This window comes from Cryptococcus depauperatus, chromosome 4 (genome assembly GCF_001720195.1).
Source record: "Cryptococcus depauperatus CBS 7841 chromosome 4, complete sequence".
In the NCBI taxonomy this organism is placed as follows: domain Eukaryota; kingdom Fungi; phylum Basidiomycota; class Tremellomycetes; order Tremellales; family Cryptococcaceae; genus Cryptococcus; species Cryptococcus depauperatus.
The window spans coordinates 1,104,624-1,122,662 of NC_089471.1; the positions used below are offsets into that span (position 1 = coordinate 1,104,624).

General features: G+C 45.3%; 6 protein-coding genes across 6 annotated transcripts; 3 read left to right on the top strand and 3 right to left on the bottom strand.

Moving 5' to 3' along the window:
* Positions 1-703: 703 nt before the first annotated feature.
* Positions 704-4,173, bottom strand: L203_103744 (uncharacterized protein; the record flags this gene model as incomplete). The annotated part of the gene is made up of 7 exons (XM_066213136.1): positions 704-772; positions 819-1,169; positions 1,294-1,734; positions 1,784-1,851; positions 1,902-2,502; positions 2,549-4,096; positions 4,147-4,173. The coding sequence occupies 7 exons, from the start codon at positions 4,171-4,173 to the stop codon at positions 704-706; spliced, it is 3,105 nt and encodes a 1,034-aa protein (XP_066069233.1).
* A 2,507-nt stretch (positions 4,174-6,680) lies between these two features.
* Positions 6,681-8,003, top strand: L203_103745 (uncharacterized protein; the record flags this gene model as incomplete). Its single annotated transcript, XM_066213137.1, has 2 exons — positions 6,681-6,709; positions 6,758-8,003. The coding sequence occupies 2 exons, from the start codon at positions 6,681-6,683 to the stop codon at positions 8,001-8,003; spliced, it is 1,275 nt and encodes a 424-aa protein (XP_066069234.1).
* Positions 8,004-8,544: 541 nt separating this feature from the next.
* Positions 8,545-10,511, bottom strand: L203_103746 (uncharacterized protein; the record flags this gene model as incomplete). Its single annotated transcript, XM_066213138.1, has 8 exons — positions 8,545-8,694; positions 8,745-8,869; positions 8,919-9,028; positions 9,076-9,644; positions 9,693-9,869; positions 9,967-10,117; positions 10,238-10,262; positions 10,427-10,511. The coding sequence occupies 8 exons, from the start codon at positions 10,509-10,511 to the stop codon at positions 8,545-8,547; spliced, it is 1,392 nt and encodes a 463-aa protein (XP_066069235.1).
* Positions 10,512-11,010: 499 nt separating this feature from the next.
* Positions 11,011-12,276, top strand: L203_103747 (uncharacterized protein; the record flags this gene model as incomplete). The annotated part of the gene is made up of 7 exons (XM_066213139.1): positions 11,011-11,111; positions 11,161-11,286; positions 11,335-11,398; positions 11,452-11,607; positions 11,662-11,961; positions 12,024-12,167; positions 12,220-12,276. 7 exons carry the CDS (start codon positions 11,011-11,013, stop codon positions 12,274-12,276), a joined length of 948 nt encoding a protein of 315 aa, XP_066069236.1.
* A 589-nt stretch (positions 12,277-12,865) lies between these two features.
* On the top strand, positions 12,866-15,443 carry L203_103748 (uncharacterized protein; the record flags this gene model as incomplete). The annotated part of the gene is made up of 6 exons (XM_066213140.1): positions 12,866-13,194; positions 13,242-14,001; positions 14,049-14,394; positions 14,445-14,672; positions 14,728-14,918; positions 14,967-15,443. 6 exons carry the CDS (start codon positions 12,866-12,868, stop codon positions 15,441-15,443), a joined length of 2,331 nt encoding a protein of 776 aa, XP_066069237.1.
* Positions 15,444-15,633: 190 nt separating this feature from the next.
* L203_103749 (uncharacterized protein) lies at positions 15,634-17,201 on the bottom strand (the record flags this gene model as incomplete). Its single annotated transcript, XM_066213141.1, has 5 exons — positions 15,634-15,790; positions 15,862-15,997; positions 16,057-16,433; positions 16,499-16,653; positions 16,728-17,201. 5 exons carry the CDS (start codon positions 17,199-17,201, stop codon positions 15,634-15,636), a joined length of 1,299 nt encoding a protein of 432 aa, XP_066069238.1.
* Positions 17,202-18,039: the final 838 nt, after the last annotated feature.

Below are 18,039 nucleotides of genomic sequence, written 5' to 3' on the forward strand. Positions count from 1 at the left end.
GAGACCTTTCTGCTACGATACTGCCAATGCTTGTAGGCATGCTGGCATGCTGCTTATACCCAGTCATTGATAGTATGTTGATCACTTGTTGTTTATATAATACGTATGAAATAACGACCAAGTGATATGCCTCACGACTGATCAGAGATGGCGTTGAAGAATGTATTCTGCTTAATTGTTACTGGAGTTCATTCATACATGGCAGAAGCTAAACAACGAACAAATGATAAAATACACGTCTGCCAAGTTATTCTACAAGGTAGATGAAATAATTGCTGAAAGAGGCAGCGATAGAAACCCGTTTCTAGCAAATAAGCAATAATCGGGTGAAGGTTCATGAAAAGGATGAATCATTGTCATGAGAAAAGAGCACAAAAAGAAACGCAAAGACACCTATCCGAACCTATGCCAAAGTACAAAGAGTGCAAGCAAAAATGGAAAGAGCCAGCAGAGATAGAGAGAGGCGTAGAAAATTAAAAGTTGAATAGGGTGGCCTTCTCCAGAGTGGCTGGGTAATATACATTATCCGGGCTGAAGTCTTTGGTAATGTAATATGACAACGAATGTAGACAATGATGCAATGGTATAGCCTTGACGTATTATTCGAGTGGCAACAAAGATTGATGACGGAGCACACCTCGATGCCAGCATGACGAGTGGCAACAGGAAAGAAAAAGTGTTTAGTTGGGACATGACAGCCAGCTTATGAAGAGTGGTCGATAGTTGCTTGCCAATCTTCTTGATTTTCGCCGACATCTGGGAATGAAAAGTTCTACAAGCAAGTCAGATATAGACTCTTTCAATTCCCAGAGGCTCACCTCAAAGTTGAACCCTCCTCTATCATCGTAACCTGCATCTTCGCCTCCAAAGTCCAGCATCTTGAATAACTCATTAGAATCGTCAAAGTCAATCGCCTCAAATCCTGTAGGATTGGGAATCTGTGACTCAGGATGCATTTGCAGAGTCTGAGGTTGTGAAGCTGCTTCAGGTTGCGCTGTCTCCTGCGGCGTTTGTTCTTGTAATTGATACACCTGGGTATGTATTGATCCGGGAGTCTGTTCAACCGCTCGAGGTGTTGGAGCCATACCGGGAGTTTGAGTAACTTCGTCAGATGAGCCTTCAGCTTCAGCGCCGCCTTGTGCGGTTGAGGATACATCTTTTCCTTTTATCTGTGACAAAATTGTCAGCCATGGCTGCCAATGATAAACCATCTCTCGTCTTGATAGCTGCTTGGTCTGGTTTGCATTCATACACAGAGCCAAGATCAAGATTAGAATTAAGACTTGTACTCACCTTGCTCTTGATTTTTTTATCACCCACAGTCGTTTTTGGTAAACGCATTGATGTGATTGCAGGAGTCTTACGTCGCCCAGACGCAGACACAGCAGAAAGAGGAGCTTCGCTATCAGGAGGCAAAGTCGTAGTAGACTCAATATCCACAGCCAGTTGGGCAGGCTTTTTCCCTCTGGCACTTGCCGGTGTAGGGGTGCGCCCATCAGATAATTCTAAAGCCTGCTCGCTCAGTTGTTGATGACTGGGAGACTGACCAAGCATGGGCGATCCATTGAGTTGAGCAGGAGATATTCCCGCATTGAAGTTGGCAGGTGAGTTGCCAACACTAGTTCGCTCTACTTGTTGACGCGCATACGCAGCTTGCGTAGCTGCGTACTGTCGTTGAGCCTCCGAGACTGAGCGTTGTCGATTCATATCAGTGGGCGTTTGTCCAGCGGGAGACTGTCAAGCTGTTAGAGTTACGTTAAACACAAGGGCATGTGTAACTCACTTGGTCTTGTGGTGTTATAGAGACACTTCTCGCCAGCTCAATTGCCTGCCGTCTATGATCTTCGGGTGCTTGGTTGATCGTGAGATAAGGATTCAATTTGTCTTACTAAATTACTTACTTGGTTGAGTCCCTCCCACTCTCATATGCTTACTAGAGCCTCCCTCTTCGCTTTCTCTTTTCCTCTTTGTAGGCGGTGAAGTGTCAGACTTTGGACCTTGCCTGGTTTGATTATTGGGCATCATGAAAACCTGTCCGTTCTGTTGTGCTTGTTGCATCTGTTGGTGATATTGCTGCGAATGCTGTACCTGCTGACTGACAAAATGTTGCTGCTGTTGCATCATTTGCTGGATTTGCTCTTGTGTGAGCGAATGGGGCTCATTGTTGATCATGACGACTTGTTTAGCCTGCCCTTGTTGATGCTGATTCTGCTGAGAAAGACCCTGCTGAGGCATCTGTTTTCGCATAACTTCCTGCTGCGCAGCAATTTGAGCTTGTTGTGAGACCCGCAATGCTTCAGCTTGCGCCAACTTGAGCTGAGCATCGTCCATTTGGCCATGGATGTTAGCCTGAGGTTGGGTATTAGAAGCAGACGCGGTAGCCGTGCGAGGAGTAGCGTTTGCGACATGATTGGCTGAAGTAGAAACAAGAGAAACAGGTGGTTGAAATAGATGAGGTTTGGCACTAAGAAGTGTTCGAGTATCTTGGTAGAGCATCCACCACTATTCCGATGTGAGCTTTATAGCAAGACATACCACTGAAACTCACCGTGTACAACTCGCCAAGATCCTTCGCCGCCCCATTCATTCTATCATCACTCTTCTTCTCCCCATCAATCTCTGTCTTGTCCTCATCCAGTTCAGCACCAAATATTGAATCAGAATCCTTGGCAGCAGAAGAAGGCTCAGCCTGTATCAGACTAGAAGCTGTATTATCTGAAGGGTCTTTTGGCGAAGTTTTGACGGACCCCTCTTTCTCATCTTCCTTCCCGTACTTGCCCTTGAAATCATCCTCCAAGCTATCAGCGGCTTTTGTGTACCCTGCTCGTTTCAAGTAAATGAGAATCTCTTGGTCAAATAGCTCTTGATGATTTTGTGTAATATTTTCAGTCTTTGGGACTCCATTCTTGACTTCTTTCTCCATCTCGACCATTCCCAGCTTAGCATCAGCCAACATGGCCTCTAAACGCTCAGTCTTTTGTTTCCATTTTGCAAGTCTATTTTGAGATGACAAAACCATAGTCTTGGACCATCGGAGAGGCTCTGGTCGGGTTTGAGAACTCGGGATTTGTTGGGAAATAAGCGGCTGTGCCGTTTGCGACCGTTGGTGAGACTCTGATTGAATAGTAGAAGATCTCTGAGGGACTACTACTGGAGTGTTGCCTGTAACGGTCATGAGAGAATGACTAGGCTGCATGTGAGTTGCTTGTGGCTGACCTTGGGTTTGTTGTGTATGGGACTGATGAGGCTGCTGAGTGCGCAAGTGGGGAGGGATAGGAGAAGCACTTCGAGACGTGTCGTGGACTGTGCGCTTTATCGCAGATGGTGGTGGAGGCACCTGCAAGAGACTAGGTGTAGGTAACGTAGCGTGGGGTGGACGAGCGGATGGAGGTTGTGAGGCACGCTGCAGAGTAGCTTGCGTAGCTTGTTGTTGTGCTAAAGCAGCTTGCTGCTGTTGTCTTTGAAACTGCAACTGAGCATTTTGCTGTTGAGGTGGGAGCATTTGTGGTTGTATTTGCTGAGGTTGCATCCCTTGCGGTTGCCCCTGCATCTGCTGAAATAGATGTTGTTGTTGTTGTTGCTGCTGCTGCTGTTGCTGGGCTTGTTGTTGTTGTTGTTGTTGTTGCTGTTGCTGCTGGGCTTGTTGCTGTTGGACCTGCTGCTGCTGGGCTTGTTGTTGCAACAGCATCTGCTGATTCATTTGCTGCTGCCGAGGATCCCCTTGCCAAGCTTGCTGAAGCTGGTTAATTTGCACAGGCCTGTTTTGAGCATCGACATATACCACAGTCCCTTGTTGGGTGAGCATCTGCCTGATACCCTGCGCCTGCAAACTCTGCAAAAGCTGTGAATGCTGTTGCATCATATGCCTCGGGGCTTGTTGAGCGTTCACACCCAGCGTTCTCTGAGCAGCAACCTTGGCATCCCGTCCTTGATTTTGCAGCCTGACCTGTTGCTCAAAATACGCGCGATTTTCGTCAGACATGTTGGATTGCTCAAAAGCCATCCGCTGTTGGGGAGTCATCATTGCTAAATGTTGCTGCAAGGCCGTGTCCATGGACGCATTCACCCCCTGATGTTGCATATGTGTGGCGTTGTGCTGAGAACCAGATGAGTCATACAGCGTGAAGCTACCCGATACCAGCTCACCATGACCATCCTGGGTGTCGATTGCATGATCTCTATCTGATCTTCGTCGGCTGTGGCTTTTACAAGGATGCTAATTCTCTATCAGCTTAAACCAAAACGACCAGAGGAAATTTCTATAAATTCTTCTAGCTACCAAGACGCGACTCACCACGTTTCCTACTATTTCTGGTCCGTGCGCCCTCCGATTCTGCTCTCGAGTGTCAAGACTCTGGTCGCGATGGAATAGGCGGGCACGATATACGAGGCAAGTCAGTACAAGAAGTGGATGGCAAGCTATCTGTCGAGGTCAAAGGGTGAGCTCTTGTCAAAGGAAGAAAAGTTGCCGTATACGGTAGGTTGTCAAGACAAGGATGCTTCACGTACAAAAAAAAGCGTTGCAGAGCCTGAATCGCGGCTTTTGGTTCGGGAAGACAAGAGAATGAGGCAACGGCCAAGGTAGAGGATGCTCTGCGAAATGTTCTTAAAAAAGATACAGATACAAATGAGAGAATGAAATAAGAAATCTCATCCGTTGCAGCACGGAGAACAACACTTCCTCCACCACACGAGTGGCAGTTGTGGCGCTTTTCGTCTATAAAAAAAGAGTCATGACGTTGATACTTTTGAAATGAGATTATCTTTTTTGTAATGTTGTATTTGCTTCTTTAAAATAATTCATACATGTTCTTATAACTCTAGTAATTGGATAATGTATTGGTAGATAATGGTCATGAGAGGGGCATTCAATATCGTCGTTTTGTGAGTTGATGTTACGTCCCCCGGGCTGACAGTGGGAGATAGCAGATGGGCTATGGATGAATGGGAAAGCTGAAAGTGTCTTTGGATGTGCTGATTTTTTCAACTACCAGCTCATCGCTCGCTGCTTGAGCAGAGGCCATCAATCAAGAAACTCGCAAAAGTCGCCTACGCTGTTATTCTTTTTGTTTGGTATGCCATTATGCCTTGTTCGAGGCAGAGTATGCGAAGTGTACGGATTTTCAAACAAAGATTAAACAGTCAGTCGACCGCTTCGCTATAGCTTGACCCGTTATCATATATGAAGAGGCAAGACGCAGGTGCTTTACCTAGTCCAATACACCATTTCCGAACGACATGCTGTGTACGTTCAAGAGTCCAAATTCCGGAGAGACAACACTTACAGGAGAGCAAGCGTTGGGTGATATTATCAAAGCTGTTACCGTTTGAAATACTCGGAAAAGTGAAGTGGATAGCCCTCTCATCTTTTTCTCCCAGTTGAAGGATTTTTTGCAGGGAGTTACGGTTGGTCGTAAATGGCTCAACCTCAATGATTATCTGTCAGAATCATGTACAAGGTTGGGATAGAAGAACACAGCATACTGTGTATGGGTCAGAAATAGTATAATGGGTTGAACTAGAACCTGTCTGAAGGATGTAGAGCAAACAAGATATAAGGAAGGGATTGTGGTTGATAGATCCCCAAGGAATGAATCTTTCATAGCTATCTTCATCTATTTGAGATAGATATTCCTAGATAAGCCACTCATCCCAAGAACTCCCAGACCAAGCCCAACAATAGCCTCGCTCCTGACAGTTTAGACGCAAGCCTGGTGGATTGAATTACACAGGTGAGCGTCCTCGTTGCCGTCCAAGCAATTATTCAGCCAAGCCCTGGGCTGTCAGGATGATGGAGAGAGAAAGATGAGGAGAGTTGAGGAGATAGTGTACTTTGCGGAAGTGTGATGGTTGAATGACTGCGGTAGAAGGAGAGAAAACATAAGGAAGGACTTATTGTTCATAGCTCTCAGCGTATGAATTTAAATAGCTGCCATCTATCCCAACTATACACTCCTTACCCAAGCCAATCTGGACCCAAGGCCCCAAGTTCAAAGCCCCAAGGCATAACCCAGCTCCTGACACTATTTTGCAGTTAGGCAATGCTGGCACAAGAATATAACTGGCAAGAGGTCATGCTTGCATTACATCTGCTGGTTAACAAAGATCGGTAGTGTTATATATATAAGAATAGACAAATTAATTTACTTTAAGAGCGAGTACAGTAATCACGTGACCTAGTAGATAGATCGCAGTTCTTTTATGTTGACACTGGTTAACAATTACAACCGTTGATGTTGGGCCAACTTACTTATCCTCATCACGCCTATGGGTTCAGTTGAAGAGACAATCACTCATACGCTTCCAACCCACAAGTTGATTCATCCAACTCGTTCCTTTGTCTTTTTTTCCTTCCTTTTAAAAACATCTGGAGTGATTCAGACTTTTTTTTCCTTGTGGACAAAGGATCGCTGGTCGATACCTCGTCGAGACGTCGAGCCAGTCTGGATCTCGGGGGTTGATACATCCAAGGAAGGTCTGTTACAGGGTCTTATCGCACTTTGGTGGGTAGAGCTTTAAGGAGGATGTCAAGGGAAGATTGCTTGCCTAGATAAGAGGTCGAGTGGATATATCAGCTACGACATTAGACACAAGCTTGAATGCTCCCTTTTCGTCATCTCTCTCTTAGTCTCTTTTGGTTCTCTTGATTGCCCATCACGACAGGTATCGTTCACGACGCTATGCTCGCATCTCCTCGTCCTATATCCAGGTAAGTGTCGTTTTCTGTCCAGATCAACCCGTATTGACCAGGATAAAGTGGCAGCATGGCCGATCCGGCTACTCCTCCTCCCTCTCTGGCGAAATCCTATCCGCGTTCAACGCTCTTGTCCTTGGCCACATGTATGGAGACGCCTCCAGATCGACTACGTTCCTTTCCAGTCATCCTGCGTTCGTCGTTCAGCGATCAGGAATGGGGTATCGACGAAGAGCACGCTGCCGTCCTCGACGGCAAGCCCGCCTCGGAAGCCCTGCCTATTCCCAAGCCGGGCGCAGCGAAAGCTCAGCCAACGATGGGTCGCCCGATAGTGGAAAGAAAGTTCAGCGGGAGTGAGAGTGACAGCAGCGAGGTTCTGTTCCAGTTCAACTCTTTTTCTTCAGCCGAGAAGCCGGCACCCATCATGCTCGACTTTAAAAACCCATTCGCTTCATCCCTTGGAAGCCTCCCCATAAGACTCGGAGCGAGGAAAAACTCGGCGATATCCTTCTTTCAAGACTTTCCAGCAAGCGTCAACTCGAGCAGTAGCTCTGTCCATCTTGTACCCGAAGGGGGCGGGGCGAGCCATTCAGTCACACTAGGAAAAGACTTTGCAAGGATGAGACTCGGTCGACGAAACTCTTCTGAGTCGATGGACAGTACAGGCAGTGGCAGTAGTATCTCGATTGGAAACGGTGGTCTCAACCCTTTTGCGGCGCCTTTTCCTCTTCCGCCGACCACAAAGCCATACACGCCGCCAAACAGCCTGGCAGCGCCAATTCACAAACTGGGTTCCAAACCAATTTCCTTTTCTTCCTCGACGCCAGCCCCGTCGCTAAAAAACACAAACAACGTGGGAGCTACCACCCTGCCACCCCCCAGGAATTCTTCGCTCCCTCAAAAACCGAGTGGCCTACCGCCGGTATTCATCAAGCGCGAATCGGCGGCTCTCCCTCAGCCTATGGCGTTGCCAGATGTTGCACCGCTAGGTAAAGACTGGGTGGGAGAGAAAGCGTTGAGTGGGAACGATAGGCGTCGGATGAGTGCCGTCACGACGACCGGTATAGGCATGTCGAGTAAAGGTGCAGATGCACCTGGCCTAAGTCAAGTCAGCTTCAGCTCTGTTAGTTTGCCGGCAAATCGTGTAGGACTGTACGGTAGGAGTGGGAGTCTCTTGCGTTCGCGCGCAAGTGTGGACAACAGTAGTGAGGGAGAGTTGCTGTCATCTAGCCCGAAAAGACCCGAAAGACTTGCAAAGCTTGGTGAGCGGCTGAGAGAAAGCGTTTCACACCGTAAGGTAAAAGCTTGAAGTGGAAGCGCTTCATCAAACAGGTAGAGTATACGGCTATCCATCAGCACAATAGTGGAGAGCATCAATTGCCATTCAGTATCTGAAATGTATATGCATTAGTATCACCCCTTGAACTTAGCCTCAGTCACAAATAAGCTGAATAAGAATAGGGTGTTTCATTTCCAAGGGCGAGTTGAACACTGTTCAGTTTGTGAAATTGAATCACTCAAATGTTATCGTTGGTTCAACGAAGGATCATTGCATAAGTTATACTTATGCATATGAAAATACTCAATTTCAACCTTGCATAATCATACATTACACTTTCCTTGATCAATCGATACCCCTTTAAACTCCAGCTTCGCGACTACACCTCTACTTACATATTTCACTCATAATTTTCAGCATGCCCTAGGGCGTAAAAGTTGACAGCTTGTGGGTTCACCAGTATGAAAAGTTTTTGACAATCCTCGTGTCTATCGTGATTGACTAAACCATTTGGAATCAAAAGGATGAGGGGGGGAAAAGTGTGATAGTGTGGATTAATTGGTTGGCGAAACTAATGAATAAATCTAATGACCATAATAGACAAGTTGTCAGTAGAGAAATTGGACAATGCGTGATCAAGGAGACGCTGAGAGGCCTCTTGAGGATCATCAATGAACCGAACAAGTTCAATCGCTTCTTGGTCGTCTGCAACGTCCCAAAGCTTGTATTCTTTTAGCTGTGTTTTCGTATGAAAAAGATATATGGGCTTACTCCATCACAAGCCACAATTAGAAATTCATCATTCTCATCCAAGATAGTTTCGGTGGTGTAGGGGGACCCAACGACAAATTCCTTCATGGAAGAATCTCCAAGGGACCTTGTAACAGCCAAAACACCTGACTTATGATTAGCAAATTTATCAGTGTTTGCTCTGGAAAATCATACCATTGACTCGGTTGTTCATGACAAAACCACCTGCATCAGTTATTCGCTTGGCTTCTTGGACATCGCTACCCTTGTGATCATATGTCAATCTAACGGCTTGTCCTCCTCGACTGACGCCCACGTCAGCATAATATCTTCTGAATTTTGAATATCATACCAAAGAACAGCTCTAGCATCTCCGACGTTGGCAGTATACAATACTCTCCGAATCCCCCTTTCACTCTTCGGTTCAATAGCTTCTACTCGTGTCCCGTCAGCAGCTCCAATTGTTCCTTCATCTTCAATTGCCTCTTCGTCTTCCTTGCCATTATTGGCTCCATTTCCAGTCAAGCCCCGCATGAAGTCTCGAATCTTTTTGGACGAAAGTCGACGGCTGAGAGAGACGGAAGAAGTGTCGGTAGCACTTGCTCCGCCCATTTGACCACTCGTACCGCCACCCATGGATGATCTACGGGAAGTAGGGTGGAGGAGCGTCTGAGACTCAAGTTCATCCTCACCTTTACCTTCAAGTAGGCCTCGGGCTTGTAGACCAGGGTTGATGAAGCCCTTGGACTTGGTTCCGTCTACTTCTTCAATACGAAGAAAAGCGGTCACAGCAGTGCAGCCGGAAGCAGTCCGGCCAACTTGGGCAAGGTGAGATAGGCGTTGATCAACAGCATGAAATGTCTTATTCATGAGATCAGGAATTGGTATATCAGGTTCTGTCAAGATTGCGTCGAGCAAATACTTTAGAGTATCTTAGCTTTGAACGATAACTCAGTGTCAGGCACATACTTCGTGAAAGTTTTGACCACACCATTCAGCTGCGTGTTTACCAGCATGTCCGTCGAAAATAGCAAAATATCCTTGACCCTTGACTCCTGCAAAATCATAGACAAAACTGTGAGCATCCTCCATCGTGCGGCGACAACGACGATTCCTGTCTTCGCTGACGCCCAAGCGGAAGCTTTGCTTGATAGGCGTATCATCAGGAGAAGGTTCTGACGGATTTGGATGACAATTTAGAGCCTGTAGACGTGTAAGTAAGAAAACGATGGATACAACGTACACCGAAAGTGTTTTCGCCTTCTGCCATAGTGACGGTCTTGCTTCTAGCATTTGGGCCTTCACTCAGACCACCTGGACGACGCGTCACTTCAGGCGAGGCTGGACTTGAGTCCATGTCGGAGATGGAGGTTGGAGTCGTCGTTTGTATACCTCTGTGAATGGAATGTTGCATTGTAAAGAGAGCGCGTTGAGACATCCAATAATGTTCAATAGAAGCGGCCCGTGCACACATGGCGATGAGCAGAATAGCTACATAGAAAGAGACAACTTACATTCCTCCTTGGCTCACTAAAGTGGCTGAAAACATCCACATCACATCAGCAAATCCTTCCATCGCGTGATAGACACTGAGAAGAGGCACATGGAAGGGAGTCAAAGTTACAATCCACGCATACTAAGTAGCAGGACGACCATTGCGCGTGATTTGGAAGGCAATCAAAGGTAATTCTCACTATACTCACAGTCGTCTTGCTCTTTTGCTTTGGACAAGTCAGCTAGCCTTGGATGATCTGGGTGAGCCGAGGAGAGAGAAGATGAGTTGGACATGCTATAGTCAAAGATGACGAGACGACAACTGAAAAGAATGTAGAAAGTAAAATGGATTTGCACGTGAACAGCGGCGACGTATAAGCTGGCTATTTTTTTTTAATGGGGGGGACCTGCCTCCACTACTTCACTTTTATTAATGTCGTCATCGTTTTCCATTCAGCGTCTTTTCAAAACGAGTTGTGTATATTTCTTTTTTGTGATGGTATTATGTAGAAATAATTTCTGACCATTTTATTATTACCTTGGTCCAATTCAACATTCAAGTTCAATTACCCAATTCTTTTCCGGATTTCTGTGGACAAGTCTTTCAAAGTTACGTAATATGATTCCGAAAATCCAAGAACAATTCATCGGTGATTGGATTAACCGGAAAAAAAAAGTATAAAGCTGTATTCTTCCAATTCAAATTTCCATTTTATTTGAAAGTTAACTCTTTTACTCTTGTTATATAAAAGCCTCTAGGTGTTTAGATTATAGATCATAGAACGACACAACAATGTCTGACGAAGCCTCCGGGATTGAAGCTGTACAGAAAGGCAATGGCAAGCAAACGGTTGACCCCATAAAATCTTTTCTCTCTGGAGGATTTGGTGGAGTGTAGGTTGACTTGTGTTGAGGCGTGAGAGAGAGCTTACATTCTATCTAGCTCATGCGTACTGGTGGGACATCCATTCGACTTGACCAAAACCCGTCTGCAAACAGCGCCTCCGGGAACATATTCTGGTGCCGTGGACGTTGTCAGGAAGACTATTGCAGCTGATGGTGTCAGAGGGTTAGTCTATATCGTTGTCGACAAAGAGTGACTAACATAGGGTGGTAGTATGTATCGTGGAGTTACCCCTCCCGTCCTAGGTGTCACACCCATCTTTGCCATTTCATTTTGGGTATATGATTGTATTTTCCATTTTGACAGAGACTGATCTTAGTCGCCAAACAGGGCTATGACGTTGGTAAACGCATAGCGTATTCATTTTCTCCAAACAGGACTGAGCAAGTTCTCTCTATTCCAGAGTTGGCCTTTGCGGGCGCTTTCAGCGCTCTTCCAGCTACACTTGTCGCTGCTCCTGCTGAGCGCGTCAAGGTTTTACTCCAGGTAAATTTATTCCCTTCACAATATATATATGTTCGTGAGCTCATTATCCGACAGGTCCAAGGTCAAAATGGTTCACAAGCATACAATGGCATCTTTGACGTCGTCACAAAGCTCTACGCTGAGGGCGGTATCAGGTCCCTCTTTCGTGGTACCTTTGCAACTCTGGTCCGAGATGGACCAGGCTCTGCCGCTTACTTTGCGACATATGAGTTTTTAAAGAGAAAACTCAGTCAAGAGCCAGAGACGTTGCCAAACGGAGAAAAGGCACCAGCACCACCATTGAGTGTCGGCGCCATCATGATAGCAGGCGGTAGCGCGGGTATCGCCATGTGGAGTCTGGGTATTCCTCCAGATGTACGTTTCTTCATTCAAACACATTTAGAGTAGACGTAAGCTAACATGGATGTTGTATCCAGACCATTAAATCTCGCCTGCAATCCGCTCCACATGGGACGTACACTGGTTTCCTAGACTGCGCTCGCAAATTGATTGCTCAAGATGGAGTGACTGCTCTCTGGAAAGGATTCGGACCTGCCATGACTAGAGCAGTCCCCGCCAATGTGAGCTTCTCTGTACCTTCCTGTTATCCCTTTTATATTGATGTGTTTATAGGCGGCAACGTTCCTTGGAGTAGAAATGAGTCTGAAGATGATGAACCAGCTTTGGTAAAGAATAGAGAGGTACAGCTGGAGGAAATTGTGTGATTGTGAAGAGGACATCAAGATCTTAAGCTACTATAATCATCGAGGTACCAGCTTGCGCAGTGATTATTATGTCTTTATCCCTCAAGTTTAAACCAGACTTTGGGTGTAAAGACGGTATGATCCCATCGCATCCAACGTTGCGTTCTGTTCTTACGACTGTCTCTGCTTCCGATTCCTTCGTTACTCTTTGGCACACCTCACTCCCTTTCGAGAATTCAGGCATGAAAGAGTATGACAGTGATGTTTTTATGGCACAGCACACTGCATACAATAGGTGGTTATAATCTTCTCGAGCAGCTCAGCTCAGAGACAAGTTATGTATGATAAAAAAAAGTACATGACATACCAAAATTCAGCTCTATATACAAGTTTGTATTTGGTTGCCATAATGGTTCTTCATTGCAGTGTACTTGGAATTTGTGAATCTCCATCTCATCCGTCCGGATTTAATGACGTCACCAGTTTTCCATATCTCTTACTCGTCTATAATACTCATCAAGAAACGTTTTCTTCCCTTTTCTATAGATAACTTATTTCTTTATGTTACTAATAAAATGGTAAGCCACATCCCAACAGCTTCAACAGCCCCCGGCCCACCAGTAAGCTCTTCGCCAGGCAGTATGCCGTTGAGTGTTATCAATGAAAACCCATACAACGTGGATCTTGTGCTTCCTTACGATATCTCTATAGGCAAAGCAGAGAGGGATAGGCAATTAGCAGAGCAGAGCATCAAAGACGGATATGAAGAGCTACTGAGGGCGTTAGAGGCCTCTGGATTCCGAGTCGCTTCTCGTGGTGGGCGAGGTGCACGAGGGAATGAACAAGTATGGGTATTTGTGGGTGCTAGCGAGCAAAAGGTGGAACAATTGATCAAGGAAGAGAGGTAAGAGCTGGTCGAGTTCATCATTAGTATTCGGCTGAATATCTTAGACACCTTGATACCTTACACCACCTTCCTACTCTATCAATGGCTCAACCGCCAGCCCCTGCAACCCGACTCCGTCTCATATACAACGTTCTTACCGCTCCAACAATTCAAGGTGGTCTAGGTATCACTCCAGGAAGAGGAAAGTGGGCCAGGGTTAAAAGTATTGCAGCTTTACACGATGAGGTCGCCGATAAGGCTTGGGTCGAGAAATGGACGATGGGTGGTGACTGGAAAGTCGGACTCACCAAAGATCTAGCTCAATACACGCAAAAGGGAGGATTGGGCGACCAACAGCCCCCTCCAATTCACCTCTATTTTGAATTTCTTACAACATACACCCTCTCACTCATGCCCCTTAGCGTAATCTCGGTGCTCTTTTATCTTTTTGCTCCAAAAGATTCTTATCCTCCCCTTTATGCCTTTTTACTCTCAGTCTATTCTTCAGTTTTTATCGCTATCTGGAGGATCAAGCAGAGAAAGTTTGCAGTGCGATTTGGAACAACAGGTTGCGAAAGTATTGCTGTCGGTCGTCTTCGTCCTGAATATGTATCGTCACTTGGCCTAGACAAGTCTCCTTCATCTTACACCAATGCGATTGACATTGTTCGAGCTGGCAACGAACTTACGCGCGATACCAAAGTAGCTGTGTCCATTCCTATTATCGTCATCTGCGGCATTGGGCTCGGAATGATCTTGATGGGCCTTTTTATGCTTGAAGCCTTTGTTGCTCAAGTTTATGATGGATTTGGCAAGGAAATCGTAGTATGTCATCTCTCCATGTCAACACTTATGCAACCTGATCATTACAGCCTCTCATACCTACAGGTCTCTTTGCTCTGGTCATTCCCCAAATTGTAGGAGTCTACCGGCTTTTAGCAAAGTCATTGGTCAAATGGGAGAATCACCCGACTCCAGTCAGCGAAGAAAAATCATTGACCACTAAGGCATTTGCTATGAATGCCATCGTCGCTTATCTTGGCCTTTATCTCTCTGCTTATGTTTACATCCCATTTGGAAACATTATTATGGGTCATGTACAAACCAGACTTGCTCCTCAAGTACCTGTCGCAGAACATACTGTCGGCTCCATCAATGTATCTGCTGTCAATAAACAGGTTATCAATGGCGGGAGACTCAAGTCTCAGCTGTTTGCTTGTAGGTCCTTCATCTCGTGAACTCCTTGTCATATCTGACACAACAGATAGATACTGTCACCAACCAAATAGTTAATGTATTTCTCGAACTCGGCCTCCCCTATGTCCTACGATTTATAGGTGAATGGCGTGCAGGAAAAACTACTCTCAAATCTGCTTTGAAGGGAATTGCTTCCTCTTCAGGTGGCGAAAAGACACCGGACAGTGAAACAGAAGTAGAAAAGAGGTTTCTGAATAAAGTTGAGCGAGAATTGGCTTTGCCAGAGTACAGCACTTTTGGTGATTTTTCTTCAAAAATCAAGCGAAAAACGCTGATGCGTGCGTATTTGGATAGACGATTATGCAGAAATGGTAACTCAATTTGGCTATGTGGTCATATGGTCTATTGTTTGGCCTCTTGCACCTATTTTCGCCTTAATCAACAATTATGTCGAACTTCGTTCTGATTCACTCAAAATCTGCAAGCACGTTCGCCGACCTGTAGGAGATAGGGTTGAGACAATTGGGCCTTGGCTCGAAACTCTTGTAAATTTAATTTACTAAGGTGCAAGAGGTTTGCTGAGATATATGTAGGATATCATTGCTTGGATTGGCGCAGTTACCAACGCCACTCTAATCTATCTGTTTCGCCCTTCTCCACCTTCTCCGCATCCATCTAATCAATCCTCTAATCCCAACTTTCCCCTTCCAGGCTCCTTCGCTCTTTCTCACATTGTCTCTTCCTTCCGAGTATCCCCTACCATTATGGTATGGTCCTCTAATTTAATTCCTCTTGCACTCATTGCACTGAGTGCGAGTCATGGGTATATAATGTTGAGATGGGTGGTGGAAGGTGCTGCGGAAAGGATTTGGTGGAAGGGTAGCTGGGAAGAGAACGAGATTCAACGGATACGCGCTGGTTCAAACTCTGGTGATATGGCGGCAGATTCAATTGACGAAGTTAGAGAGTCGGTTGACTCCAAGGTGGCTGCTAAGGAACTGGTGCACCCGTTTTGGAACGGAGGAGAGGAGGGAGCAAGGGAAATTGCCAGAACTGTCAAGGCACAGTAGTTATATCCCCTTCTGCCTGCATTCGAAGAAAACTCGGTTAAGGTTAGATAATTTTTGCGCTTATCAAACCATATGAATGATGATACACAAGCTGTTGGATTCTTCGTGTCTAAACAAATATTCTCATGCCTGTGTCTGCACAAGATGATATTGAAACTGTAAGTATTGTTCATAGAAGCATTCATGCCAGCTACCAGATACCTGGGCTACCAGCTCTTCTTGGAGTTACTAACCCACTGGTACTCTGTGGCCGTTTGTTAGATGTGCTCCGGAAGACTTTACCACCACTCGAAGAAGACGTTTTTGCTCGAGCCGCGTTAGCTATCAAGGAAGAAATCATGCTATTGCTGTAGAAACATAAAGTTATTTATTGTATTTTGAATAATACAAGTCCAGAGAGTGCACGAAATAAACATACTATGTGGAATGATCTTGTAGTTGGGCATCTTTAAGTTGTAACATCCATGCCAGCGTGCCACTTGCCTGAGCGGAGTTTTCGACTAGATCTTGTTGAAGTTTTTGCAATGTCAGTATAGGCAGTAGAGATAATTGTTCTGTTCGCGGCCAAAAATGTCAGTTCCGCTGAAAAAGGTCATCAACGAAAACAACTAACCCTCCTCAATTCCGCAAAGTTCCCCAGCTTTAGCCATGTCCATACCAGGTTTCCTTCCCAGACCATACTTGCCCATTGCTCCTGCTGTGCGTCCATCCTCAATTGGCATTGCACCTATACCATTTCTTCGACCCTGTTCGTCCGCATCGCTGTGACCAGGTTTCGTTGATCCATCATATGTATCTGCCCTTTTAGCTGGCAGTCTTTGGAAACTACTTGATGAAGCTTCATTAGTTATATTGATTCGTAAAGGATCAACCTCGTCCAAGTTGACAGGAACACCCAATGAAATCAAATGTTTTCTCCTTACGCACGACCGTGTCCAATCGAGCGGCTTTGTTATTGGAGGGGTAATTAGCTGAGTATGTGTAGTTCGACTGGAAGGTAAGTGGAATAAGGCATGAGTAGGAGATATTTCTTGGAGATTTATAAAAAGACATACCTTGATTCAGACATGAGGATCTGAGAAAGCCCGCCAACCGCCCGTGGCGGTTCGTCTGTCAAGAACTCAGAGCCAGTAAGTAAGGGTGCGAGAAGTGTGGTTAATTGATCAGATATCTCGGAGCGAGGCGGTATAGGTCGCAGTTCTAGAGCATGCTGTGACGGTTCCTGCGTTAGCCTTACCCCAAATTCGCTCCCTACGAGTCATCAACTTTTAGGTTACAACGTACCCATCTCTCCGGATTTGTTTCTGTTGGTTGTTGAAGGTGCGTAATGGTGTCGAATGATTCCCTATTCTCTACTTCCAATTCTTCATGATCACCTTCCTTGAAATCTCCAAAATCCCCAAACGCATCTTCCTCCTCGTCCGATAAAAGTGAGGGCGCACCATTGACAGGTGAGTCGAAAAGTTGAAGCGGCTCGTCGACTTTGTCAAAACCATTGTCATCAAACTCGTCATGTCCAACTGCTTGTCTAATCTCGACTGACTCTTCGACGTTGACTATCTTCTCCGCACCATCTCTGACATTGCCATTTCCCATATCATCTTGATGTATTCCCTGAGATGAAGTTTGTCCTTGAACTTGGTCGATGGACAATGTAGAAGCCACTATATCTACGTCCTCAGGCGCTTTCAGTGGTGATGCAGGCTTGGGCGGTTTGAATGGAGCTGAAGAAGCGTCTGCCCATGGGTCTGCGTCCATTTCATGGATATCGTGTCTAAATGATCCTGTGGTTAGACAATGGGTGATTCGAAAGGTAAATAATAAATATGAATAATAAATAATAAAGAATAACTAAAAATGAGACAAGACGAATGTGACACAAAAGTTGTAAAATTATTACCAACATTAATAATCGTTAAAAACATTAAATGTGTAAGTGCATAGCACTTCACGCTGCCACATGAGAAAATCCGGATAAGTCCGTCAACGTAGAATACATAATTGTAGATAGAATAGTTTCTCTTTCATACTTCATTTCATATGCACCACCAGTGCTAGTTTTGCGGTATTCGACCTTAAGCGTTTCTACGAGAACCTTAAGTAATAAAACTTGTAATTACAGTGAGGCACTCAAGCCTACAAAATGCCTACTTATAATGTGAATTTTAATTACACTGGTTCAATACAAATTCGTACATTCTATTATCAGAATATACTATCACATTGCTCGACGACTACATTATCTACCCCACAAGATCATAACTGCAAGACTGCCTGTCTCGAAACTCCAGCCACCAAGTTTCAAACGACGCTGCATATAATCCAAATACTTTGCCATGTCCTCCTCGTCCTCATACAACTAGCACATCTGTTATGTAAAACAGAGCAGCCATTTAGATGTAAAAAAAATGTCAATATGGACCTTCAAGTGAGTCGCGAAACATTCAATGGCATGGGATAGTGTAGGTGTTGAGGAATAACAGGCTTTGAGGTTATAGAAACAGTATGTAAAGTAATACTACTAGATTTCTTACCCAAGGTAATAAACTGTCCGATGGATTGACCAGTCATTCTGAATTTATTCAATAAAACACAT